Raw genomic sequence first — 26,071 nt, 5'->3', positions numbered from 1 at the left:
ATCAGAAGAACACTGTAGTGATCTTTGGATTGCTGGGAGGTGCCAGTGGCTTGGAGCCGCGATGGGTGCAGAGACCGTGGGCTCTTTCTTGCCTGCCTGTCTGGGTCCACCTTGGCTGTGTGGGTTTTCTTCCTGGTACAACATGCCAGGGGTGTGATATAATAGGATATTTAGGTGTTTTCTAGGGAATGTGGGATTACCTTTTTCTCTCTGCTTTAGAAGACCCCTTAGCCTTTTCTTGGTGACGTTCCTGCGTTAAGAAGTAGCCTTGAGTGGTAGAAGAGAAATCAGTATGTGAAGGAAGTGTCTGAACAGGCATCAGTTGTTGCCAGAAGTTACTCCTGTAACTTCTATCCCTGCCCCATTTTGACAGTTTCATATAATTCTAGTTATTGCATTGGTGTGAATTGCCATAAATTAGATCCAGGAAGGTCTACCACTTGAAACTAATTTTATTTTCAACATTAAATGTGAGTTTTGAAGAATATCTCAACAACACTCTTCCTTGGCAAGAATGCTGCTGAGCAGCTGATATGAAATATGCTGATTTTTTTTCACTTCTCTTAACTGAAATATTTAATCTCCAGAGTGCATTTTATAGATGCCATGAACCACTAAGAGTGAAATACAAATATAGTTTGGGATGGATTCACATCCATGCTAAAATGATACTGAACTTGCAGAGACTCTTTAGCTTATTGGTGAATTAAAATGGTGTATTTAAATTGAAATATAACTTAACATACTTAACACACTGCTAATTAAATATAATTGTATAACACTTCATTAATGTGCCTTATAAATAGTATAAGGTTATCACAGACTAGTGCTCGGAGAAAGAAAACTTCTTTAGCCTTTGAATTTAAAGTTCAAGAAAATAGAGTTCTTTGGAATTCAGTTTTATCTAGTCTCTGGTGACTTGCCCTTATTCATCTGCTTCCTCTAAATCACAGGCTCGCTTCATTAATTTTCTGTTTCTTTTCATTGTTTGTAGCTTTTTTCTTCCCTATTCTTAACATCTTCAAAATATGAGATTACTTTGCCTTCCCTCAGCTTCCTTCAGAAACTCTTTAGCAACAAACCCTAGCTCGGCTATGATGTGCAGTACATCCTTGGCTGCAAGAAACACGTGTTTTCTCTTGTGCCTACACAGGGTGTGATGAAACATTAAATTGGGTAATAGCACCGTGCTTGTTTACAGTGTTGCCTATTGCTTCCTATACTAATAGAGAACAAGAGGGGAAGAATAAGGGAAGAGAACAAATAGTTCTGTGGGTGGCTTTTGTCAACGGGCGTGTGTTATTTTTGCTCCCATTAAACGGTGCAAACAGGAGATAGGAATAAGCAGCTTCTCTGTGATGCTATCCAGGACTAATAGCAATAACAAACTGTCACTAATAGGAGTCTGAGGGAAAATTCTGATCTAGAAATGAGTTGCTTGGTAACTCTGGTTCAGTTACTGAAATCCTGATCCTCCTTCCCCTCCATTTGTTCTAATTACCTCCTCCCATCCCTGTAATGGGGTTTATAGTCTGTGGGTTGCCTTGTTTGCTGTTTTTCTGGGTTTTTAAATGTTGTGTCAGTGGAGCTGAATTTCCAAACTGAACCTAATGTTACATCTTTTCAAAAAGAACTTGGAGGCCACTTCTGTAATTTTCTGGTTACTTGCTGCCTGTTTACTGAAAGGAAAAACATTGAAGCATATATGAGTTAACCCAGCTATAGGCACTGCACAGAAATGTCTTTGAATTTGTACTCTGGTTAGGGAGATGACGTCTACACTCTTGAAGGCTTTACATCACCAGACAACCTGCAAAAACACGAGACCAGACACTCTGTGTTTTGCTGTTAATTGCCACTGTACCTCTCTCAAAGTGCAGTACTTTCTCATTGCTTTCTGGCTGAATGTGTTATTCCTGCAGTTCTGGCAGGGTTTGCTGTCCATGTTTGATTATTTCATGCAGCCACATTCTAATTTAAAGTTCATTGTCCCCAGCCATGCCTGAAATGGCTCTGCTGTTTTCTCCCTTACAATAGCTTCCTCAAAGAATGATTTTTATCCCTCAGGTTTTCTTTGTTAGCAGCTTTTGTCTTGCCTGGAACAGAAGTCCAGTCAATCTCATTTTCCAGCTTAATTTTGTAAGTGGTTATGTCTCATCTTCTGTTTCTATTTCCTTCACTTCCAGGGGAGCTTGAAAACATTCAGAGAAATATTTAAGCACTAGTACCAATGATTCATTCTTCCAAACTTACAGATGCCCTGCCCAGCATTTAAACCAAACCGATTTGTTTATGGCCAAGATTCTGAAGTTTACACATAAGTTCTGTCAGCTGTTACATAAGCAGGAATTGGTACAATTATCTTTGACAAAACAAAGACCTATAGGAGTGTTCTAGAAGCTTTTTGAAGAGACTTTCACCTTTCTCAAGCAATGCTTAAAATCTAAGGTTCTCTCATGAGAAAGACTGAGAATAATGAGAGCAAGGATCCCAGCTAGTTTCTTCTCTGTCCAAGTCAAATGACATAGCAGGGGCAAAGCAGTTAAAAAGGTTTTTTAGAAACAAGTCAGGGTGATTTTCATAGTGTGTTCTGCATAATCAATAAAATTGTGTTCTTGTATGCTAATCTTTACCTGTCCTGGAAGTATATGAAATTTGAGTGATTAATGTGCTTTAATCTGGCTCTGGTGTCTTACTGTGGGAGATGAATTTTTTCCGTGTATGTCCAAGGGCACTGAACCACCTGTTTTCTGCTTGGATCAGGAGATCTTTTTGCAGTTTTGAAAGTTAAATTCCATTGAGTTTGAATGTCTATGCTGTGTTTTGAAAACAGTGATTTGAAAGGTATGTTGTGTCATTTTAGATACTATAATATGGTGTAGTATTTTCTAATAATAGTAATCCTGGCTGTCAGTAATTTTTTTCTAGGTTATTTCTGTACTTCCTTAGTTGTCTGTTTAAACTAGTGTCTGTCTTACACTGATCTCTAGCTTTTCCCTTTCCAGTGTTGATTCAAATGCCAGAGTATTACACTTCTCTGTTTTCTTTCTTTTTTTAAGAAACTGAAAACCAGTAGTAGCATGTTATTTTCTGAATGTCTTGTGCTGCATATTTCATATGAAAGATATGCTTTTGCATTTTAATTAGAAGTTTTGACTGCACTACACATAACAGTGTGTGACAGCATTCTGCTCTAGGAAAACTCTGTATTTAAAAAAAAAGTCTCTCCTAAACCCCCAAACAAAATAAAACCTTGTGTTCCCTGTCTGTAAAATGGATTTCAAAAGCAAGTATGCTGCAGAGTGTCAAGAAGGGAATAGCAAACAGGTTAAAAATGATAAAGGATGGCTGTGCAGTGATTTAAGCAGACTATTTCTTTTATTTTTGCAGTAGTATTATTGACTCCACCGAGTATAGCCAGCCTCCAGGCTTCAGTGGCAGTTCTCAGGTAAGGTAATACATAAATGTCTGCATGGGAGGGTGAATGTGGAGGTTGGGCATGGTTGAGGTGCCCCTTCATCCATCTCCAGAGTACTGGTCTCTGGGCCTTGAAAATGCTCTTAACTGGTTGTATGGGCAGCTGCTGGAATGATTGTGCCCGTTTGTGTGAGAGACACCAGTTGTAATGTATTTAGACATCTTTTTTCTTAAAGCTGACTTTTCCATGGAAGAGGGGATGTAGTTTGCTCTTCATCTCCCATGTGGGCAGCACTGGGGAAGGGAGGTGAATCCCTGACCCTTTGCATTGACTTAAGTAGCTGTAGATAAAGCTTAACTTTCAAAACAAAAAAAGAATCTCCAGGCACAGTTATGTGGTTTGTCCTCATCAGGGCCTTTTACAAACCATTATAAATTCATACAGAGGGTAAAAAGCTGCAAATAGAATGGAGCTGTTTGGCAGGCAGCCTCCAAACTGACCCTTAGGGCCTCCCGAATTCCAAACAGCACTTCTGGAGTCTTGCACTTTGGAGGGGTTCAGCTGGGCTGGGGAGGTGACACTCCTACCCAGCTCACAGATCCTAAAAGATTATACAATTTTAATTTAGGCAGATGGACTCTGGGGCACATTCCCACTGTGCCTTGGGTGCTCTCTGGTGGTGGTGGACCATCCCTGGCACATACCAGCATGAAACTGGTAAATTAACAGGTCAAAGTGCTGTTGGATCTTATTTGATGTGAAAGAAAAAACACCTGGAATTCTGAGCTTGTGCACATATATGTTTGGATATGTAACTAATTGGTAATTGGAAAATTCCATCTATTAGTCTGTGGGGAAAATGCTTGTTGTTCCTGCTACTCTGGTCTTTGGAGGTTTTTGCTAGAGCAGAGTTGCAGTTCTACCACGGGGCAGGTGTGATGTAGATGGGGGTTTTATGTTCAGGACTCTGATGTGCTACAGTGTATTTGTTCTCCAGTGACACTACTTGTCTCAGTACTGCCTATTTCAAAGCCAGAATTAATAGCGTAGCTCTCCTGCTGGCGAGCTCACAAAACAAACAGCCTAGACTTTCTAGTCATTCTGTATGACAGCCTTATTTGTGTGAGAATAATCTTTTTTGTCCTCAGATGCGATTTCTTGTCCTCAAGAGTGCAAGATCTGTGCTCTCAAGTACAAATTTTCAAATTAAACTTTAATATGTGTTTGAATGGGGAGTTCATAGAGAACCTGGAAGTTAAACACGTCTGTTCAAAGGTAGTCTAATTTCAGCAAGACTTTACTGTAAAAACAGTTCTAAGAATGTAAATTAACTTGTGGGGGTTTTCCCTAATTGTCAGTCACAGCAAAAATCATATATTGGACACTGTTGGCAATAAGAATTATCTAGGATGGACAGCACAGCTTTCCTTTCTCAATATAATTACTTTGTGCATTGCCACAAACATGTTGTTAGGGAAGAATTTATATACCACAAAGCTCTAGGACAGTTCTCTTCCAGAAGATGAGTTTCAGAAGTAAGTAGTGGACAAGTCACTTAGGCCCTGGGGAATTCTGCAGGTAGTATTTAATGGCAGTACCTTTTCTCTGCTAGAAATAAGAAGCTTTTTCACAGTTAGAGGACTTTTTAGAGTATCTGATGGAGTTCAGACAGTAAAATCTCTCCTGGTAACAGAGGAATCCAAACTCATATCCTCAACTAGGGCAACCATAGTAGTTTTAGCCACTGAATAAAATGCTGGGGTATCTCTTCTATTTTTCCTAATTTTTTTCTTCCTGTTGCCCAGTATTACTTAGAAAGTAGCCAGGGAGCAGGCTTTATAGAAACTGAGTATCTGTTTTTTGGTGAAATGTGAGCAGGTTGAAATGCTTATCTGGGGGTGGTGTGATGACTGTGGGTTAGTGCCCCTTGGTTCTCAGCAGGGCTGGGTTTGCCACATGCCAACCTGAGAGCTGCTCTTCAGGGATTTTCTTGGGAGACACAGCAGGCAAACACTTACCTGATTGATTCCACCTCAGTGTGGGCTGGGATCTGGCAGATCACGCCTGGGTTTGGGTTATGTCACTGTGGTTCAGGCAGCTTGCCTTGAGACTGAAATGATTGTTCTTTGCCTGAAGTTGTCTTGAGCCCAAATCACTAATGATGTGCTGAGGAGATATTGCAGGCTGGTGCACAAAAAGTATAGGAAGAGGCTATTGAAGTGTTCTATTAAGCATTTTTTAAAGATGTAAAATTTTAGAAAATGGTACTTGAAAGGTGTTGATGTAGGAGCACTTTCCAGTGTTGTGTGTTGAGGTTGGAGCTGCTTTGGAGATGAAACAAGCTGTGAAGACCATGGGTGCTGTCACAGGCAAGTGTGAGCCACAGTGGCAGTGTGTGGGAAGCAGTGGCTTGGAGGTTTCACTGCTTGGGGTTTGCTTTTTTACTAGAATGTTAGCTTGCTTTTCATACAGGTACAAACAAAATTTGAGTGGGCTGTAAACTTATTTTGTTCTCGTTGCCTTGCTGGGTGGCTGTAATGAGGCCAAGCTGTTTTCCTGCATGGCCTGAGGGGGAGTTGTACACCAAGTGGGTTTTGTTTGTGCCATTGAGTAGCATTATGAGCATTGTACTCATTTAGGGATGTTGTTCATTAGGGAGCTTGGTGGTTCTTAAATCTTTTAAAATTTACCTTTGAGGATGTGGTATGTGAGACTTCCTAAACAGAAACTAAAGCAAGGAGCTCTTTGTGCTCCTTACATGGTGGAGGTTTCATTCCTTTTCATCACTCATGATTAAAACAGTGAGTACTGCATTTTCTGTGTTTGCTTCAGCAGGAAAGATTACTTTCCTAGTTTAAATCCTTTGCTCCTACATCTCACTATTACTGTTTGGTTAGGTTGGGAAATGGCTTTGATGATGAGCTTCAGGAACTTCTTTTCAATTAACCTTTGAACTTCATGCTGTCTTTTGCTTCTGTTTTATTTGCTTAGTTTTACAGAGAGTTACTGAGTTGCTTCCAAAGAAGTAATTCAGTAACTAACTCATTAAAATAAACAACTCCTTCTCTTTTAATGAGCTGTTTGCCAGGGATCTGGGGAGTATTTGTGGTACAGTCTGTTTGATTTGTGAAGCTGGAAGTTGTCCTATGCTGTCTATCTGTATAAATGCAAGACAGGACTCCCCAAAGGTTGGGATTGCCTGTCCTGTGTGTGAGGCCAGAATCACTAAATTTACTAAGGTTCAGGAAATAAAAACTGTCTAAAAACAGGGATTTGGTTTAATGTTAAAGGGTGCAGCATAAGACCCTAAGAAATAACTGTTGGCAGTGCCAAGAGTCTTCATTTATTGGCATTTTAAACTTCTAACCTATCACATATATTGTGTAATTGTTTATAATTGGGTAAAATCTATAGAAGTGAAAGCCAGACCTGGCTTTTACCTTTCTGAAGTGTTCTCCCTTCTCCTCTCAGACCAAGAAGCAGCCGTGGTATAACAGCACGCTGGCCTCGCGACGCAAGCGCCTCACGGCCCATTTTGAGGACCTGGAGCAGTGCTATTTTTCCACCAGGATGACTCGTGTCTCGGGTGAGTTCTCCAGTGCTGCTCCACTGCTGATGTCACGTACCTCTTGCAGAAAAGCTTTGCTTTTGAGAGAGCAGCTTTCACTTCTTCCTTGCATGGGAATGTGGCTTTACATATTTTTTTGTTCTCCTGTTTTGCTATTCTTGGCCAATCTTTGAAGTTGCTAAATTTGGAAAACTTAATCCTGTCACTTTGGAGGGGCACATGTATTGCTTTATAATTCCTTACTGTGAAGGGCAACATCCACAACAAACAATTTCTCTGGTGCCAGTTTTGAAGATGAAAATGCCTGAAAGCAGTGGTTGTCTTTCCACTGTATGTGATATAAACCCAGTAGTTAAAAACATTGCTATTGAAATGCTACAGAGGTATAAACATAAATGGATACATTCTCCTGTATTTAGCATGCAAGAGGACACTTGGAGGTTATCCTTTGTTATCTAGATTGTGTCTTGGTTAACAAATGGTTTGGACTATAGAAGCTGAGTGTGCAACAGTGCTGTTGTCCCATGGGGCACACCTTAGATTTAAGGCTTGTATTGTAGAATTAGAAGCTGTTTTCCAAATTGCCTAGATTGCCTCATTCATAATTGAGTAACAGTGTGACAGCAGCTAGAGTAATTGTTGCCTAGTGGATGCATGGGTCTTAATTACACACAAGATTCTCTTAAGAAATGAGAGGGTCAAATAACTGTGTCTTGAGGGCAAGGAGGGTTGTTCTCTGTAGCCCCTCTGGAGGAGAAACTAGCTTGGCAAGAAAAGTCTCAGGCAGTGGACTGTGGCAGGCAGGAGATTTGCAGCACCAGGCTTTGAGCTGCAGCCCCCATCGAGTGTGACAGACTGCCAGGAAGGCAGCCAGCCCTCAGGGTGGGGGACACCACTTAGGGATGAGAGGAAACCAGGCACAGGTTGCTGCAGCAAAGTGGCTTTTCTTCTAACCTTGGAAGGCAGGGACCAACCTCCCGAGGCAGGACTGCTGGGCTAGAAACCTCTGCTTTTTTCTTCTCCATTGATTTAGTTTTAGTCTCTTTAAAATAGATCAGAATAAAATAAAAAGTAATTTTAAAAATTAATTAAGAAATTACTCCTGATATAAAGGCTGCAGCATGTCTTAGGGGAGCTCACTCCTAGAAGTAGCCACATGGTTCTGCCTATTTCAGAGCATGGACTGGCTCAGTTCTCATTGTGCACAGCAAAATGATTTTAACAAGGAATGCAGCATGGTGGGAGCTTACTTCAATATCTGCAAGGTTGGAGAAGCACATTGCCTGTGTCCAGCCACATCCCTGTGAAGTGCTAGCAGGTGCTTTGCAGAGTGCAGTTCTTCACAGCTCACACTGAGATGTTTTCATGCAGAGCTGTCTTGGTGATGCATAACTGTGTTTATGTAAAAATAAAACTTATTAACCAAGAATAACAAATGGAGCTCTTCCCAGCATTCCCTTGTAGAAGGCATCTTTCTTCATAATTGGAACTATAAATATGAATGCAGTGAAACTGGGTTTTTGTATTCATATGTGTCAGTTGCACCAAGAGCAGAGGATTTGCAAGTGCAGGTTTTCTCCTAAATAAGGGATAACCTATGATGTTTGATTAAGATTTCTCTCCAAAGTCATTCCTGCATTTTGACACATTTTAAATAGGATTTAATGTGGATTTAAAGCTGCTTCCAAGAAGTGCCCCTGACTGTTAGAGTAGGGAGTGGAGACATAATATTACTGTAATTATCAAATGGCCTTGCACTTTGACGGGGAAAATGTCTTGAGAAATAATATTCGGTTTTCCAGGCAGACACAGAAAATAAATTATAGGAGGACTGTGTGCTTGATCTCTAAATGAGGGAAATAGAAGGGTAGCAGCTATTTGTCCCTATCACAGTGCTGAAGGAGAAAATAGTCTTTGAAAAACACTGACTGATGTTTGTGTTGCTTCTCTAGCTGTTTCCTGTAGTGTTCAGGGGCTGATGATGTTAATTTCGAGCAGCACTTTGTTCATTTTGTCCCTTTCCATCCCTCTGACATGGATAATGTATATGCTAGTACCCCTAAGCATGCTAATTAGTAGCCTTCACTGTTCCTTTATGTGATCAAACATTAAAAAAATGCATATGAGGGGCATTTCAAAATGCTTGGTAAGTACAGAGATAACAATTTCTGATGGCAAGGAATTACCAGAGTGTAGAAATGATTATTCTCTGTGTTTTCCCACAAGAAATCACAGCTGGATTTTGCTTTTATAGATCAACCTCTCTGTTCTCACCCTGGTATTTGCAAGCCTTTCTGATAAATGGATCTTGTTATTTCCTTATGCAGCTGATAAGGCGAGCTTAACCAGTCTGTGGGATTTGATCTCTGTGTGTGTGTCTGAGTGGTTTCTCTGCTGCTGCAGTGGCTGCTGGGGTGGAATGGGAGACAAGGTGTGCAGTACCTGTAAATCAGCAGTGTTAGCTGTAGTTCCCCTAAAATGCACTGGTGCAAAAAGACAGAGTGGAAGCATTAGAGGAAGGATTATGAGAATTGCTGCCAGTCTGGGGGGTCATTACGAAGCCTGAAGGCTTTACCTGATGTTTGGCTGTGTTTGTACTGGGAATCCAAATTTGCCTTTGAGGCATTGCTGTAAGTTAGGAATCTTTCCTTATTCACAAAATCCTAAAATTTAAGCTGTTTAAATAAAATTATGTTCCTACCAAGAAAAGTTAGGACTTCTGAGAATTCAGTGAATGACTTTCAACTATCTACACTGCAATTTACTTTTTTGTAGTAAACTGTTCCATTTCCCACAGAATATTTATCATCATTATTCAAGCTGGCTCAATTTCACCTTGTCTGTTGAAGGTCATAATTTTCACAGAACTTCTAGTACAGAGAGCCTTCTGGTTTCATGCTTGTCTTCCTTCTCCAGCCCTGAAATGATTCTCTTTTAGCTCTATTGCTTTTGGAATAACAAGAGAAGTATTTTTTACTAAAAGTATTTTGAATGTAATTGACACCAAATGTAGACATACCAAAAGAGAACAGGGGAAGGAATATACGTTCACCTCTAAAAACTAGACATGTCCTTTGCAGTGCATTTTGATATCCTTAAAAGTTTTTTGTTAATAATCTATATGGCCCATGGGCTTTGAATGTGAATAAAATAAATGAGCTTACAAAATTGTATTTGACTTGTAGGCAGATTCTCAGCTAGGTTCACCCAGCGTTGCAGTGAAGAGACTTCCTTTGTGCTCTGAAAAGCTCATAATGCCTTCAGAGAGTGCTAGAGATGGGAGACAGCCTGGTTTTGACCAAGAATCCTCCCCAGATAAGCATAGGTAGCATCGCATGGAGACATACATGTTGATTTTTTTGTTTACTGTTGAGTTTACCTTGTTGCTCTGTTTCTGCCCTGTGCAATGTGGCTGCCTCTTCCCAGATGACAGCAGAACCACCAGCCAGCTGGATGAGTTCCAGGAGTGTCTGTCCAAGTTCACGCGCTACAACTCCGTGCGGCCGCTGGCGACGCTGTCCTACGCCAGCGACCTCTACAATGGCTCCAGCATAGTATCCAGGTAGGACCCTGTGCTTCTGACAGTGCACCGTGTGCATGTGGGCTGCTGAGGCTGAGTTAGGAACCCATATTAAGCAAGTTACTGTCGGTATATATGCTAAAAATGTGTATTTCCCAAAAATAGTTTTACCAGTGTGTGACTGTGTGATGATTTTGTGGCTACCATTGATCTGTGAAGGCACTCAGGTACCTCAGGAGTACTCTTTATTCCTGTTGGTGTTGGTTACAACCAAATCCAGAAACTTTGAGGTGCCACTATCATCAGCTGTGTACAAAGCCTGTCTTCATGTTAGTTTAGCTGTGTTGCAAGTGATGCAGTTTTAGCATTTTAAAAATCAACTATCTTGTTTGGTAGTCTTAAGAATCTATGTTTACATTTTGTTGGTAGATCCAGTCACGATGGCAAATAACTAAAAAGCTGAGTTGTTTTTAGCTGTGATTGCTTGAAGTCTTGGGCTTTGGAAGCTGTTTATGGTGCTGAACACAGTGAGGGGGTGGTTGTGGTAAAGCCAATGCAACAATTCCATTCTTGCCAACAATCCCTCTGTATCCCAGCTGTGCAGGGTGGTCACGTCCTGTGTACTGCTGCTGAGGCTCATCTGAGCCTTCGGTCGACCAGTTCTGGCACAGAAGTGGGGAAATGCTTTTGACTGTCTTTCAGCAGAATCAGTTACCTCTAGTTCAGGTCCATGAACCAGCTCCCTTAGGGATCAGGCTATAGGAGGGCACATGAAGAGGGTGGGAATTGCCACAGCCCTAACCTTAGAATGGTTTCTCCCTGCCCTGGGGCTTTTGCTTATTTGTGGTAGTTTGTCTTTGGAGCTCCTTAGGGTGGAAAAAATGATGCAACAATTAACTAGGAAATGTCTGCATGGTGTATGTGCAGGACCTGTTTGAGCTTCTTGCAAGCACATTTCACTGCTTTAAATGTCTGTTCACAGCAGTCTCTTGAGAGAAGTAGTATCATCCCTGTTTTATATATGGGGAGCAGGAAATCCAAAGAGAGGTCTTGGAAAAAACATTATGTTGACAAAATAGATTAAACTTGGATTTTCTGACTTCTCATCTAGTGTCTTACAAAGGGGCCACATGGAGAGTGACAGGACAGCTTGAATATTTGGTGAAGGACCCCAAGAAATTTGCACTGTGTGAAGAAATTGGAGGCATGGTGTAGCACAGAGCACATTTTGTTTAAAGCAGCATTGATTCCTTAACTACTGCAATATGTAGCAGGAATGTATAATGTCCAACTTAGGCCGAGGTCAGAGCACAGTAATCAGGGATCTGACGTATATTTAACCTGCACTGATTGGGTTCACACCAGCTGCAATGAAATGCAGATGGGAATCTCACTGCAATGTAGACAAACTTTCTCAGCCACCAGCTTCAGCATGGATTGGATTTTGCTCCTTTGCCCTTTCTTGTCCTTGACATTCTGCAAGAGCAGCATTTTTGTGGTATTTGGTTAGAAAATGCTGGAAGGACAGTAAATCACACTGCTGTTTGAAGGCATTCTAATTCCTGGGTGAAATATATGTTTGAAAAGTATGTGTGTTACTGTTACAATGAAGATACAGGGAAGCTTTCTTGCAAGCCAGTCCTAGAATTGGTAATTAAATGCATTTTACAAAAAAATAACTTGGTTTTCAAGTCGGTATTTTCCCCTCCTTATACTTTTTATTTATCAAAACATTTGAGAATTTTTTAGGGGTTTTACCATGTAGGCTGAGTAAGACAGTTCACATTTGAACACGTCCTTAAGTGCTTTGGTAAAGCAGCTTTGCTGAATGTGCTGCTGCCACTGTTCTTGTTGGCTTCTGGCTATTCAAACAGTTTCTGTAAAGTCAAAATTTGTTACTTGAAGATTTACACTTAGTATGTGTTGGCCAACACAGTCCAACGTTCACTTTTTTTTTTTTTCATTTAAACTAATAGCCTCAAGTTCAGAGAGTCAGGGAAACTAAATAAGAGCAGCTTTTAGGTATTCACAGATGAGCCAAATTAAGGTGCTTGAAAAGTGAAATTATGCTTTTTAAGTGCTGTGAAAAGTTTTATTGTTTATTTGGTCCACTACATTGATCTTTGAAGGTTTTCCTGGGCATGCAGTAAGAAATAGAGATGAAATGGCAAAAGATTAAGTCTTGGTGTTTAGCTGTTGTTGTTGAGACAAAAGGATTTAAATACAGATTAAATACAAGACTAATACATAGTCTTAATAAGATTTTTAGGAAATATTTTAAAAAGATATTTTAAATATACTTATGAATAAAAATAGAAATGAGTGGAAGTTAAATTTCCTTGCCCTTAAGTTTGCTTGGGTTTTGTTGTTTTGGTTTTTTTTAATAAGCTACTGTGGACAGAATACAAGAGTGTGTGGTTTGATTGCTTTAAGCCTACATAAAATTCACAGATAACTCCAAAAGATCTGCTGGCTTAAACAGGTTTTTGGGTTTTTTTAAGATGTGTTACCTGTAGGTTCACAAAGGAGAAGGTTGTAAATACTCCTTATCTGCAAAGCATTGATGTTTAGAAGTGAAATAAAATTGGGTTTATGATAGCAGGGTGAAAAGTATAATTAAAGGCTGTGTTACAAATAGGCTGAAAAAATCCTGCAACTGGGCAGCAGCAATACCTTCCTGAGAGCCTTGTGGTGAGAATGTTTATGGAAGTCTGGACTTACTGTGGACTAATAAAGTACTGCAAACACATGTATGTTGTGTTACTAAAAAAATTCTGATTAAATGTTTAGGAACGCTCCAGTTGCCTTCTGGAATGAGGAAGCAAACCAGGAATATTTCAGCACTTTCTCCTTTTTTCCTTTATGTTCTTCAAGAACAACAAACTATCAAGAAGAATGTTCAAGGAAAGCATGTTTGAGGCTTTGCTGTTGCATGTTACTCAGTTTTGCTGTAACTTCAGCACGCTTGCAGTATGAATGTGCAAGTATCTCAATATGCTAAATAGCTTTTTAATACACTCACTTCTCTTAAGTACAAAGTATTTACAGTTTTCACAAGTATATTAAATTCTTTCAGAATTGTCCAAGGAATAAATTTTCCATTTATTATGCCCCCAGACAGAGCAGTTGTCAGAGCTTAACTTTCGTTCTCTCTGCTGGCAGTGGCAGTAAATGTAAAGTCTTTCTTTTAAAGATGAGTCTGTAAACTGCTGCGTTAGCATTACGATGATTTATGGAGAAAATTACTTTACCACTGTCAAAGGCCTGTAGAGAATAATGTGGCAGTCTTTCATTTTTGAGAAAAAGAACAGGAAAATCCAAGAAATATACTGCACCAAGATGTCTCTCTGAAAGCTGGCTATGAGAAAGCTGGTTCTCCCTGCTCCATGATTCCCAGCTCTGGGAACATGAATAGGCTCTAAGGTTTGGGGGCTTTGTGTGGGTTTTAGTTACTGGCTCAGGCTTCAAATTCTTCTAGATTAGTTTACCATTTCTCTGAAAGATCTTAGAGTGACATTTAAAAGGTTTTGGGTAGCTGATACTGTGTCTAAAGGCTCAGTGATTTGCAGAGAGGGAAATAAACAACTTGTGGCTTTGGCTGCAGAAGCCTTGGTGAACTCATCTGTTGAATCATGATCCAGTGTTCAAAAACTGGATCTTACCTTTAATGTCCATTATATTTTTTTTCATTACTTGCTCATTATTCCATTGCTTCTAAGTAATGAGTGAGATGTGAAGAGGTATCTCTTAGCATCCAAACAGTATGATTAAGTCTGTTCCAAGATTGCATTTATGTTTGTGTTCACCCTTTCAGTAACATGACCTGAAATCCCTTCTTCAAAGGTGAGCTTAAAAGAAAAAGATCCATTATGAGTGAGTTTTTCATGTATTCATTGAACTGTGTCATTTTTCTGTTCCCCTTTTTACTTTGGATTACTATGACTTGTCCATATAAATTCTCAGATGCAGACTTTAATAAGATACCTTTTAGTTCTGTATCTACCATAACAAGCTTCTTTTTTTTTTTTTTTTTATGCTTGGGCTGGCTAGGATTAGATGAGCCATTTTATTAAGTTTGTGACCAGCAATGCTTCTTTTTCTTGGAGGTAAAGATAAATAAATGAAATGGAAGTGGGTTTATCCTTTACAGGATTATGTTTGAGTGCAGTAGATGCTGCTCCTTGAGAAATGAGGAAGGCTGGATTTTACTTATAGCCTGTTAAATAAACCATTTTTTAAATGGACTCTTATTTACAAGTGGCAGCTGGAAACTGTGGATGAATCTATCTTATTTGAACTGTTCCCAAAAGTAGAAGGAAGTGAGAAATGCTTGGATAAGGAGACTTAAATTGCAGAATTACCAAGGAAACTTAAAGTATAATTCCCTGAATGTATTTGAAGTTTGTGCTTCTCCTGTGGTTCTCTTACCTTCCTTCATCTGAAGTTCTGGCCTATAGATCAAACATTGTCTGGGGCTGAAATAAGATTTTTGTTTAATTAGAGCTGAGTGAAAGCCTTTCCCTTACTTTCCCATCTTTCTCTGGAGTGCTGAACTGATACATTTCCTAGTACTTGATTATGGTCTGGGTCCCTTGAGCAGAAGCTAAATGTGACTTGTACCCAGCAAAAGGGCTGTGCAGGGGTCAGTTCTGATCTCTGAATTCCAAGTTCAGGACACTCTGCCCTGGAACACAGCCCTCCAAGTCCCCAGGATGGGCTGCTGGTACCAAGAAGGACTGACACCAGAAAAGAGCTTCTTTGCTCTTATCTTCAGTCTTGACCTGAAAAGTAAACCTTCTGGTGACCACGGTGATGCTGCAGAGAGAAGTTTTTTCTTTCATCAACATAACAGCTAAAACTTAAATAACTTGAAATTGGGAGGTTAATGAATGGAAATGGCATGGCTGCCACTGGGACCCAATTTTTTTCCTACTAATTTCAGACGATTTGGTAGTAGGAAGATCTTTTTCCCATTAAACTCTCCTAGTACTTGAAACCTGTCTTCATCTGCAGACAGTTAGATGAGAATTTTTAGTTGAATTTCAACTTTATTAATTTTCATAAGTGATCTGTTACAAGTATTGAGCAGTCTTTTGACGAATTTGGGAATTGGCTTTTAAACAAATCAATTTAAATAGTGATTGTTCTTCAGGTTTTGGGTCTTTTTAATTTCAATATCTTGAAGGATCTATGTGCAGTTTATGCAAGGAGTTTCTGTGTCTTGCCATGTAGCACTCCAGCATGGAGTAATTCCATTTTGGAATAGGCTTCCCAAAGGGGTGGTGGAAGCTCCATCCTCAGAGTTCTTCAGGAACACACTGGAGAAAGCCCTGAGCAACCTGGTCTGATCAGAGCAGGATATTGGACTAGAGACCTCAGAGTCTTGGGGACTGTACTTGTGATAGGGATACATGATCAGAGCATTAGAAATTTACGTTTTGCCCTCACAGTCTACTAAGCATCTTCCTCTGGCCTTAGATTTTAAGGTTTTAATACCTGTAGTGCAGAAGGTATTTCACTTCCTACAAACTTTATGATCACTGCTTACAATTTCAACAGGATTGTATTTATTAGATTTAAGACTGCTTTGCTTTTGAAGGGAAGTTTTGTGGAAGTGCAGGAACTCAGCGTGGATCCTGTAGTGTCAGAAATGTACTTTTAGAGATCAATATTCAGGTAGGAGAATGGTACTGATTCCTTTTTCAACCTAGAAATGAAACAACACATACTTTCAAGATAATATAGGAGGTAATATAAAAGTGGCTCTTTATTTTGAGGTCTCCAGGGGCAGTCATGGAAAATATCCACAAAAGCCTGTCCACACAGGGTGAATACAGTTCTTATAATTTAGCAAATTAGCATAATTGACAAAAAAAGCACCAATTAGGAGAACAAGTGGTGATGTAATTCCCCCCCAGGTCAAGCCCCTTCTCTGGACACCCCTCTCCACCTTGGTACTAGCTGTACTTTGTTTATGAAAATGTATCTTGAAGAGTTGTTCTCAACATTGGTAGCTAGGAAAGAACCAAGATAGCATAGAGGCCCTGGAATTTGTTTTGCCTTTCTGCCTACAGAAAGGGCATGAAAAATTACTGGGAAAATTAGCCACTAATACAATAGGCTCCAGAGCTACAAATATGTGAGAAGAATACAGAGGAAAAAAAGCAAAAACCAAAATGGCATCATGACCATGTGGAAATTGCCTTGCATCATTGCATCCATCCCTCTTGATTGCACAGGATGAAAATCAGTGAGGCTGGAGGTAGCTGCCCTTCCTTTCCTTCCTCCCATTGATGTTAATGTGATAAGGGGTGTCATCAGGCAGCAGTGATGTGTCTTGGCCTAAGAACTGGACAGGCAGGCCACAAAAGCTGTGGTTCCAGCATCTTAGACACACAATTTGCATTCTGACAGTGTTTGTGAAAGTCAAAGATTTCATTTCATCGCCCTCAGTTTTATGGCTTTCATTTGACATTGAGTGTTGATACAGTGAATTCTGGTTTCTGCTTAAAGACACAAACCTGTTATTAATAGAACATGGATTTCTGTATCTTACTACAGTATTCTTTTAATTTTCTAGCCATATTTGTTGTAAATGCTTGAATTTTATAAGCTCCAATGATCTGAAAAGCATTAGATGCCTTTGGATTTTTTTGTTTATTCCTTACCAAATAGAGACATTAGGCTGTTAAATGGTAGGTAGTTGAAACAATATCATTAGGAGTTGTGTTAGAGTATGCAAAAATGTATGGGGTGGACTTAAATGATACTGAGAATAAACCTTACAAGCAGCTCAGCCTGGAGAAGAGGCTTGAGCTCATGATTATTAATGTATCATCGTTTGCATTAATAAATACAGTTTCCAAGTCATGTTTGGGATTTATGTGCTGCGTAGTTGTTTCATAGAATAAGGTAATAAATAACACAGAATAAGCTATGAAGTGATGTTTGTTTTCACGGGATTATATACAAGTATGTGCATACATTTGTGCAAGTGAAGTCACAACAACTTCTCTGTGAGACTGTGAAATTAAGAGTATACATAAACCATTCTTCATAAAAAGTAAAGCAGGGTAGCATTCAAAATACTGATGAAATAAGATTCAAAATACCATCAAAACAAATCTCATGAAACAGTTTTGTCATCTGGATGAAAAATGCTTCAAATGATGCTTTAGCCTTGTTGTGTCATTACCAGGCAGTGGGATCATTGCAATTATTTGCCCAAGCCCATCCTCTGGGTGCTTGGGAAGGGCTCATCTGTGGTGCATGGACTTTATATTTAGGAAGGCTGGTGCCCTGACTCATGGTGCCTGTGGGATTGAGCTGGGTTGTCTAAAGAGGTTACTGTCTCCAGCTCTCCCTCCTGATTCTCTGCAGGGTGTCTGGCAGAAGAACTGACGGCAGTGTCAGGAAAATGCAGAGGCTTGAGTGGCTGCAGTGCTAGGCTTGGGGTGGTGATTTGTCCTGTGAAATGGGACCTCTGGCAGTGTGGTCAGCTGGAGACAAACATCCCCAGCAGCTGCTGCCAAATCATGGAGGAAGCATGAACTGGAGCCTACAGACAGACTGCGCTGTTTAAAGTCCCAGTATTGGTGGAGATCTCTCTTCCAGATCTATTTGTTCCCCCTGCCTCATCAGCTCTGTCAACTGTTGCTGTGCTCAATTTTGAAGAAACAGAATCCTTGTTGGTGTAGTAACAAAAGGGTGGCTTGGAAAGAAGCTTTTAAGTGGCTTTATATCTGAAAGGCACTTTAGTACCTGCCACAACTGAGCTCCTTCCTCCTTACTGGTGTAATCCTGATAAGATGGATTGCAGGTTGTCTTGGAACAGGGTTTCCTCTCTAAAACCTCAGCTTGGGTAGAGGCTGCTGTTCTGTTCCACCTGAATGTGAAGAACTTGTTTCCTGTGCAGTGACACTGGGACAGATTGCCCAGAGAGGGTGTGGAGTCTCCCTCACTGAGATATTCCAGAGCCATCTGGATGCAAGCCTGTGGCACGTGCTCTGGGATGATCCTGCTGGAGCAGGGAGGTGCAACCAGATGAGGCACTGTGGTGGCTTCCAGCCTTATCCATCCAGTGATTCTGTACTGGAAACATTTCCCAAACTTGAAGGCAGAAGAGAATGTTTGGATAGCTGTAACCTCTTCCGCCTTAGTATTTGAAAGTGTTGACTCTGTGCTGTGGCTGCTGTCAGAGCTGTTCATAACCCACTGTCTGTCAGCCCAGCTGAGTGAAATGATACCTGCTGGCTTTCAAATACAGATACAGGTTACCCAAAATACTGCAGCAGGCAGACTGATCATTTGGCTTGAATTTTAAACAGTGTCATAAGGAACACTCTGCATTTAACTGTTGGCATTTGTAGTTAAAATTTTCCTGCTCCAGCTTATGTAAAATGGTGTTTGTGGAAAAACTGAATGTAATCCTCATTAAGTTGCAGGGTAGTTGTTTGCAGCAGCCTTGGCTCATTGTGCTTCTGTGGATCTGGCACAGAAACCCTGGCATTGTCGTCATCTTCTCTTCAACATGCAGAAGAGCATCGCCCAGCAGTAAAGTGGCTTTTTATCAATACGCTGTATATTTGGTTGTTTGCAGAAATCAGCAGTTCCCTATAGGTTTTCTCATCATTAGTGCTAATTAAGCTAAGTTCCCCTGAATACATGTATGGAAAAAACTTTATGCAGCAGAAGAGGATTTCTCTAGCTGTAGTCTTATAGCCAAGACTGGGACTCTGCTATGACTTTCTGGGATATTTTGGGTTGTATTTAGAGGAGATTAGGTTCATAGTAACTTCTTTGCAAAGTAGAGAGGAGCATGGTTCTGAAGACTGAGCTATTGCAAGGAGCCCAATTAATCTCACAGTATAGTATGTGCTCTCACTGCATTTGAAAAAAGAACAACTCCATTTTATCTAGAGATGACAGAGCATGAAAGTAGCTCTGTTGGGTTTGATTTCCAGGCTGTGAGATGGATCTAAGCCCTCAAATCTCCTCGATTCAAGTTTAATATTCTTCTTTAAACAAGCTCTTTATGGAACAGGAGTATTATGAAGTGGTCTCTGTTAGAACTGGTGGCATTTCATTACACTTAAAAGGATTTTTATAAGCAAGAAGTGGGCCTGGAACTAGGTCTAATGACATTACTTTGTTAATGTGGTACCTTTTTATGACTTTCTTCAAACAGAGCAGAACAGCCCTTCAGGCTACCGTGCCTGTAAGTGAGATCCTGAAAGTTTGACTGCAGCATGGCTGGTGCAGTGATGTCTTTCCAAGGGAGCCTGGAGCTGAGGACTGTCCTTCCCTGTGCAGTGCAGGCTGGGATGGGCTAATGCAACACCCTTCCCAGTCTGTTCTCCAGATGGTGGAGGGAAGCTTAATTCAGCTGACTTTCTAGTTTCTTTCTTTTTTTGTTCTTGAAATAGAGGTTTAATTAGGGGTAGCGAATTCTCATCAAATGTTTGGAGCGTGGAGGAGGAGAGGTGATGGGAAAGGTACCCTGGGTGCACTCAGCTGCTGGGGTGACACTGGAGCTGGGGTAATCCAGATTATAACTCCAAAGAATGGGATCAGCATTCTGATACTGGATATAGATATATACTGGAGTTCTCTGTCCTACGGTTTTTATTAGACATCCATTAGACCTGATCTACTGAGAGGAGCCAAGATGACTTCACCTTGATGAAAGGACAAATCTGGCAAATTTCTGGTGATCTAGGGGTCACATCTAACCTAAAGTAATGTGATTGTTAGGGATAAAAGTGTTTGATTTCTGATCGAATGACTTTGAGTAGTAATCTCATTTATACATTTAACTTATCTATCCAAATAACAGTTTACAGAGATTTGAGGTTTAAGTGGTCCTTTCTGACTAGAGTTGCACAACCTGTCTGGGATCATGACGTGCTTGCTCAGGTTATATTTTGGAAAACATTTGGCAGCCTGGGAGTTTGAATTAAGAAATATGTTCTGCAGTGGTGCTCTCTCCTTGTCCCAATGGCATGGATTAAGGACTCAGAAATAAAAGCAGTGACCTTACTTAGGTGATGCTCTGGAGTAAGGAGTAACTAATGGAACTGCTTCTTTATTATAGAAAGAAAAACCTCAGTGGTTTTTTATTTCAGCCACTCACAGCTTTAGCAAAACAGGCTTTTGATACTGAAACTTCATATGCTTTGTCTTAGTAGCTTTTGGTTTTATGTGGGACAAAATTTGGGCTTTGAGCTGATAGAACATAAAATCTTAGTGCTTTAGTGCAGCTTCCTATGCCTGAATATAGCTTTGTTTTTAAAAACCATATATTAGTATGCTAGTGCATACTTAGTGACACTAATTACATTGCCTAATTAATTAAAATATCAGTCTGGTGTAAAAAGTCTCTCAGGTATGTGATATTAATACCAATTTCTGTATTGGTCCCAGGTGCTTAACAATCTGCACTGGTGCCTGTGGTGTTGGACTGTAACCTAAGTTTCTGATCTTTGGCTTTGATGCCTCAAAATGAGCATTGGAAAGAGATAGCCAGGCCTGGGATTGTTAGAAATGACAGGATACCCCTTGGAGGCCATGGAGTGGAAGCAAAGAGTAAGAAAGAACTTAAGGAAATGCGAGTGAAGGACAAAAGCTGCTGCTGGCATCTCTCATTCTTCTCACCAATTAAGTCCTGACAGTATATCCATGTCGTCATTAAATATGGGACTCCACAGCAATATAGGAGTTGATGTTAGATATACAGAAATAGAAACAGCACCAGGCTGGGGAGAAACAGATTTGAAAGGTCTTGGTATATCCAGAGAGGAAAGAGTGTCCTCTGTGTGTGTGTCTGTGTATATATATCTAAACAGATACATACAGTTCCATGAGAGGGACTGAATCACCTACTTGGTAGAAATGGCAACTCCTCCAGTCACAGATCTTGGTAACAAGTCAGGGCTGAGGCATTTTTGATTACAGTAGCATTTGTAGGCTGTGTATGGAAAGGGGAGAGGAGCAGTAACTGCTGTAACTGGTGGTGCATTTAAAGGCAAATGCCCTTAGATGCAGTCCCTCCTCCTGCTGTTTTCAGACAGTGGATGTGGTGCAGAGCTGTTAATATCTAGTGTGAACCAGCTGTACATGGATTACTGCTGTCAGGTTCACTCTGCTGCTGGTTGCTTCTGTAGGAGTTAGTCCCTGAAACGTGTGTGTGGTTCTTAAAAGTGTAAGGAGGGAGGAAACCCCCATCTGTCCCAAATCAAATCTTCTGGTGAGCACCTCCTAGTTGTAGTGTGACTTGTTGAACACCAGTCTTGCTGTTGCCTTGCTCATAACCCTTATGGTGAGGCAGCTGCTCCATTCCTTTAATCAATTTAGTTGCCCATCTGTATGCATTCCCTAACTCCAGCTCATCCTCTGGGGATGTGGAGAACAACTGCACACACCAGCAGGATGCAAATGTAGTAAGGCTTTGCACAATAGCAGAGCTGCTAAATACTCCTCCTTTACTATTTTCCTGCTGCTCTATCCTCAACACCAAAGCAGGCTTCCAGGCATGTTTCAGAGGCAATTTATTTCATAATTCTATTTGTTAGCTATGAGTGTTCTCCAAGGTCATAGGCTTTACCATTAAAATAAAGCAATTGATTTATTATCTCACAGATTGGGAATTAAGATAAGCAGTGGAGAAACCAGAACCCTTGAGGATGTGCTTACTTTCTAGCAGTTCCTAGTGGTATTTCCATAAGATGTCGGTTGTCAGCTTCTTAGGAGAAAGAAAACAGTGATTTGGGAATGAGAGATGTCTCTCTTCTATTTTGCCTAGAACAAAATCCTTTCAATTTGATTTCTGAAAGTAATTCTGCAGCATGTTTATGAAGCTCTTTCAAATAGCCAGCCGTTCATGTGTCCCCAAAAGATTCCTTATAGAAATTTGGTTAGTCTTTGTTGGTCAGAAATGTGGAGTTTAAAAATTAAACTTGAAAAATTAAAGGCTAAAAAAAAAAAGGAGCAATTGCCAACTGTTTTAACAAATACCTCTTTGAGGAGCAAGGACCACTGCTGGTCCAAAAGGTAATTTCACTGGGGAGTTTAATTATTTCCTGTTATTCTATTGCATGTTGCTGTTGTGCTAGTGAGGAATTCACTTGGACTGTGGAAATGTATCACCTGTGAAGCAGAATGTTGTCTTTCTGAACTGGCTCTGTTGACTCTTTTGACTAGACAAAACAAAACTTAAATTCTCTGGCAAATTTTCATATAGATAAGTTTGTGTATAAGCAAACGCTTACATCGACACAAAGACTCCAAGCAGCAAGTGACAGGAATACCCACGAGCCAGTTAAATGTAAATAGGGTTTGCATAATACTAAGTGTATTTAAAAGACTTCCAAGGAAAAGCATAAAAACAATGGTTGCTGTGCAAGTAGGCTGTTTGCCCTAATGCTGATTAGCCCAGGCATAAGCAGGGCTTTGCAAATATTAGGAACAATTTTATATTATATATAATCCACTTGATTAGGTGCTTAGATTGTTCTATTTTTATTTGTAAATCACTGAGGAAAAGCTGACTGGCAGAAAGTGAGAACACTGGCTGTCCCAGGACTGAGCACAGGTGATGGGAGGCCAAGGTGCAGGCGTGTGTTGGTCTGTGCTGGTCGTGGTTTATTTCTGCATTCTTTTTCTCCCTGCAGTGTCTTTGGTGCTGTTTGAAGGTCACAGGTCTGACAATTCCATTGCTTAAGGCTTTTTATTTTTTTAATGATGTGGTAACTTTTATGGGCATATTGAAATACTCATTTGTTATGTCTACAGCACGTCTCCATTAAAAAAAAAAAAAGAAAACAACCAAACTGAATTAATGCTAGAGAAGCAAACCCAACCCAAATGAGAGAGGTTCTATTCTGTTCTAATAACTTGGCTTTTTACCAGACATTGTAATGCATTATTTTTCTTTCTTCAGCAGAAGGCTGAGGGCTTAAATTGAATGCAGGCAGATGAATCATTGCCATCAGTTTAGTTGTGCTTTACCTGAATCCACAGGGCAGCAAGCAGGAGCGGAGACAGCGGTTCAATTAAGATTGTGGTACAAGTAAATCCGTTGTATTGTTACAGAGGCTTTGATTATAGAACTCTTCCAGAGAATAGGGTGAGCTGACAAAACAAGACAGGCCTGAATGGTATTTTCATCTTGTGTGTATAAAGTGATTAAGCCTAGTGCAGATGTGGGGAGGGCTGCCTGGATGCTTAGGTGACTTCTCTCCCTCTCCCATTTTATTTAAATGGATGCCTGCGTGCTGGTTTAATTCCCCAGCCACAAGCATGTTCCTCCCTGCGTTTTGCAGGCTGCACCTGAGTAGCTTCTCCAGCAATCATTTGTGAGTGGGGCCATCTCCTGCCACTGCCTGGGAGAAGTTCGGGTGTCTGAGTTAAAGGGCCAAGTTTCAAGCTGCTTCACTGAATTATTTTATAGCAACAGACTGCATATCAACAATCTTTTCTCTCCGTAGTTTAAAAATAACTTGATGATATCTCCTTTAAAAGGACTTAAAAATTCTGTTGGTGTTTAAATTTATCTTCCCTTGGAAACATTGCATTGCCTTCGCCTTCTCAGCTCTGAGGAGTGGAAAGCTCTTGCTGTTACAGCTATGGGGGCAGCCTGAAGAGCCCTTTTTTTTCTTGTAATTGGTTTAGTGCTTTCTAATTGTAGAAAGGTACCTTAAATACCCCTGCTCTCAGGATTTTGAATGTGAAATTAGTGTAAACTGTGTTTTCCCTTCTGCCATTAAGAACTTCCTCCCTGGCTCGTAAACATGCTGGATTCTCAAGGGGGAAAAAAATGATAGAGACAGCAGGGATTGAAATGAATTAGTGAGTGGAAGAACTCCAAAAGAGATCTCTCTAAACAGTAGATGGGTTGGTTACTCAGAAGACTTGGGGACAGCTGGTCATAGAAACCTTGTGCCTGAGGGCTAATGCTGCCCCCATGCCCGTTCTGGGGAGGTGTCTCACTGAGGCCCGTGCCCTGCCAGAGTGCCATGGGCTGCAGGAGGGCACAGGCTCCTGGCAAGCAGGATTACTTTCCCAAAGCTGGATGTCTAGCAGATTTCTCTCAAGCCCTTCCAGGCTGTGAAGGTAGGAAAGACATTAGCTGGTTTTAACCTGCTGCCTGCCTTTCTCTTGGATGTATTTCATGTACAACCTAAGGCTTTTCTCATTTGCAGCTTAACTTTGTTATAAGTTGACTGCTTTTACTTTCAGCTTCATTGATGTTTATTACAAACTTGCCCTGCAGGGGAGGAAAGAAGGTGCCTCTGTTTGCACAAGCAACCCTAAGTGGAAGTCACAGTGTGTTGTTTTCACAGTAATGATGGTCTGATTCTGACCCCCTGTTGTTACCCAGGGAATTTAGGTGTTTTTTAATCACAAATACTGCTTTGCTCTGTATTAGCACGTAGAAGTTCCTGAAGCTGTTGTACACAGGAGGAGTCAATGGGCAGTCATGCCATGGAATGTTAAGCACATTCCCAGGACAAGCTGTTGGCTTTGACCTTTGGGTGCCGTGCAATGTAGATGGTGTGGCTGAACTGCAAAACCTCCAGAGCATGTGAACAAATATCCTGGCTGTGGGAGGGGGACTGTGCTACCACAGAAATGGAGAAGTGTGTGAGTTGATGAGGAGTGGATTGGAGAACAGTGCTTAGAGCAAGAGCTCCAGACTGTTGGGGTGTGTGCCAGATCTGACCAGGGTGTTCTGAACTGGGTATTTGCAAACTGCAAATTGTGATTTCCAACTCTGCTGTTCTAGGGTGTTTAGGAGGTAAAATATCCTCCTGCTGAGTATGTGGGGTGTTTTGTAGAGTTCTCAACCTATGTTTTTGTCTCTCAGTATTGAGTTTGACCGTGACTGTGACTACTTTGCCATCGCTGGAGTGACAAAGAAGATTAAAGTCTATGAGTATGGTACAGTCATTCAGGATGCAGTGGATATTCACTACCCTGAGAATGAAATGACCTGTAATTCCAAAATCAGGTAGGCATTGATTTGTATTTGAACTCACAGTGCCTTTTTCACTTGATTGTTTATGTGTAGCAATTGTTCTGCTTTCTTTGCGGGAATTGGAGGGGAAATGAGGAATGCAGGAGCCAATGGAGATTGGGTAGCACAAGCACTGTTACTTTTGTGTGCACTGGGTTCATCCAAGGGAGTAACAAAGCCCATGCATCTGGAGGAGAAAAGGCAATAGGGAAGTAAACTGCTCTTGTGTTCCTTGCAAATGCTGTTGGATACCTGCTCCAAGCAGTGGATGTATGCTCCAGGTAAAGTCACAGCTTGTCTCAAGGTAACCTCTGTACTTAGTTCTTGATGAGTTAGTGATTCCTTCATGTTCTCTTCTCTCCATTGTCCAGATCCTTTCTGTTCTTCCGAGGGGTTGCTAGTTCTCAGGAAATGTTCCTCTTTGGCACCTTCCACCTAGGATTTTCTGTCTGCCTGAAGTACTGTTCTGCTGGGCCTCATTATATAAAGCTACTGAGGAAGGACCTTTCTTGATTTTTGTGCTTCTGTGCTATCATTACTGTCAACCCATTT

The 26,071-nt window shown here is 40.7% G+C and overlaps 1 protein-coding gene across 2 annotated transcripts in view; it reads left to right on the top strand.

Annotated features, from left to right (window-relative positions):
* Window positions 1-26,071, top strand: part of COP1 (COP1 E3 ubiquitin ligase) — a 123,010-nt gene that overhangs the window by 26,459 nt on the left and 70,480 nt on the right. For both annotated transcript variants that reach the window (XM_063406547.1, XM_063406545.1), the window contains exons 9-12: window positions 3,391-3,448; window positions 6,890-7,004; window positions 10,413-10,548; window positions 25,370-25,513. In XM_063406547.1, the coding sequence (XP_063262617.1) occupies window positions 3,391-3,448; window positions 6,890-7,004; window positions 10,413-10,548; window positions 25,370-25,513 (453 nt within the window). The remainder of the gene's footprint in view (window positions 1-3,390; window positions 3,449-6,889; window positions 7,005-10,412; window positions 10,549-25,369; window positions 25,514-26,071) is intronic.

Source organism: Prinia subflava, chromosome 10, assembly GCF_021018805.1.
Source record: "Prinia subflava isolate CZ2003 ecotype Zambia chromosome 10, Cam_Psub_1.2, whole genome shotgun sequence".
Classification (NCBI taxonomy): domain Eukaryota; kingdom Metazoa; phylum Chordata; class Aves; order Passeriformes; family Cisticolidae; genus Prinia; species Prinia subflava.
This window is presented reverse-complemented; position numbering and strand designations above follow the sequence as displayed.